This window comes from Callionymus lyra, chromosome 14, assembly GCF_982586985.1.
Source record: "Callionymus lyra chromosome 14, fCalLyr1.hap1.1, whole genome shotgun sequence".
NCBI lineage: Eukaryota > Metazoa > Chordata > Actinopteri > Syngnathiformes > Callionymidae > Callionymus > Callionymus lyra.
Window position 1 is genome coordinate 22,742,278 of NC_141831.1, and position 1,782 is coordinate 22,744,059.

Consider the following 1,782-nt stretch of genomic DNA (forward strand, 5'->3'; position numbering starts at 1 on the left):
CTGAATATTTATTAAATGACTAAACAAAAAAATAAGATAGAAATCAGGGTTTTATTTTCATTGCACCAAAAAAAGTGACTTCTTCCTTTTGCCTTATTTTGCAGTTTGTAAATTGCACCTTCCTTCGACACGAAAAATGACAAGAATGGACTTGCAAGGACATTTTTTTCTACTGAGGGACCTCTGTCATCTCACACTCGTTGAGGGTATTGACCTCAGGCTATAATCCAACAAACACACACATGCAAACACACATAAGGGCGGTTTAAAATACAAATTAAATTCTATACATTTCAACAATAAAAAGCAACATTGCAAGAGCTTTGTTTAGAACAGTTGGATTTTAATAAGAGAAAACAAAATAAAAATCTTTACATATTTACACATTATGTATAACAGACATCAATATTTTCGGAAACTTTTGAGGATGTTTTGCAATATTAAAAAAAAAACAAAAAAACTGCTCAACAGTGTGAGAAATTAAGCGCATATTATATGTTTCTTGAGAAGAAATAAGTCTACAACAAAAACATATGATCTGAGTTGAGGTTTGAAACATTTGCAAAGATTTACACAACATTCTCAGTTTCTTGTGATTGCACTATTTACGTCAGGCTTGAAAGTACTTTGGCTCAAGTTATTTTAAAGACACTATACAGTAACACTATAGGAATAAATATAAAGCAGCTCTGAACCGCTGATCTCACAGTTGAAGGTGTTTTCTAGAGTATGTCAGAGCCCTGGGACAGACTGTGATCTTGTTCCTGCAGGTAGCCGACCTGCCATGAGAGTCCCGCTCCTGGTGAAGACTCCACAAATGTGTCCATGTATCCCTGCGTGCAGGAAGTCCACATCCCTGGCTGAAACCCCAGTCCTTCACCGGACTGCGGGTGGTTGTGCGGGCTGGCACAGTGTCCACGAGAAGCGTAAAGCTGCCCCTCAGTAGGATAACAAGGGTAGTGTGGTGAGGGGGGGCATGAGGACACGCCGTTATCCATGTAGACGTGTTGCTCCATCGGCATCCTGTGCACTTGTTGCGGCTGCATTTGGTGAGAGATGGGTGCGTGCCAGGGAAGGTAAGTCTGATGCTCCAGGCGGGGAGCCGTGACCCTGGCCTCATGTCGAGATACTCCCATGGTCGTTGGCGCTGTAGAAGATCTGTTGCACTCTCGGTGAGCACAAGCTTTGCTAGGAGGGTTGGAGCTGAGGAAAACAGAAAGAGCAGAAATGCGGTTGATGGCCCGCTGAAGGGTGGCGATTTTGGAAAGCCGTTTGCCACTGAGGTCGTGGTTCAGAGTGACTCGTAAGGCGTTGAACGCCTGGTTGTAGTCCATGATGCGCTTTCGCTCTCGTACGTTCGCAGCCATACGGCGAGCCTTGGATCGAACCGGACGATTCCGCTTCTTGGTCTGTCCGTCTTCCAGGTCGCTCGGGCTGCCGTTGGAGCTCTCGCTGTCTGGAAAAGATGTCTTGGGATCTTCATCATCATCACCTTGACCGAGTTCTCCGAGCTCCAGTTCCTCCTCCGAGAACTCCGACCCCGCGATGCTGCTGCAGCTCATCTTGTCTGTGACTGGTAGAGTGAGGTTCGGTAGATCCGCTGAAGATTTCCACCTCACTCAACATCCAGCCACCGCTTGATTTGTGGGGCTGTCGGTGTTTGTTGCTGTTCCGACAGCCCAGGGACTCTCCACCTATGACTCCTCTAAGGTGCTGTGATTACTTGTATCTCGACAAGACAGGTTAGCTGGCTTTTAAAGCTCTACAGGTCACATGATACAG

General features: G+C 45.8%; 1 protein-coding gene across 1 annotated transcript; it reads right to left on the reverse strand.

Moving 5' to 3' along the window:
- Positions 1-722: 722 nt before the first annotated feature.
- bhlha9 (basic helix-loop-helix family, member a9) lies at positions 723-1,562 on the reverse strand. The gene has a single exon (XM_087807838.1). The coding sequence runs from the start codon at positions 1,560-1,562 to the stop codon at positions 723-725; it is 840 nt and encodes a 279-aa protein (XP_087663964.1).
- Between the last annotated feature and the right edge of the window lie 220 nt (positions 1,563-1,782).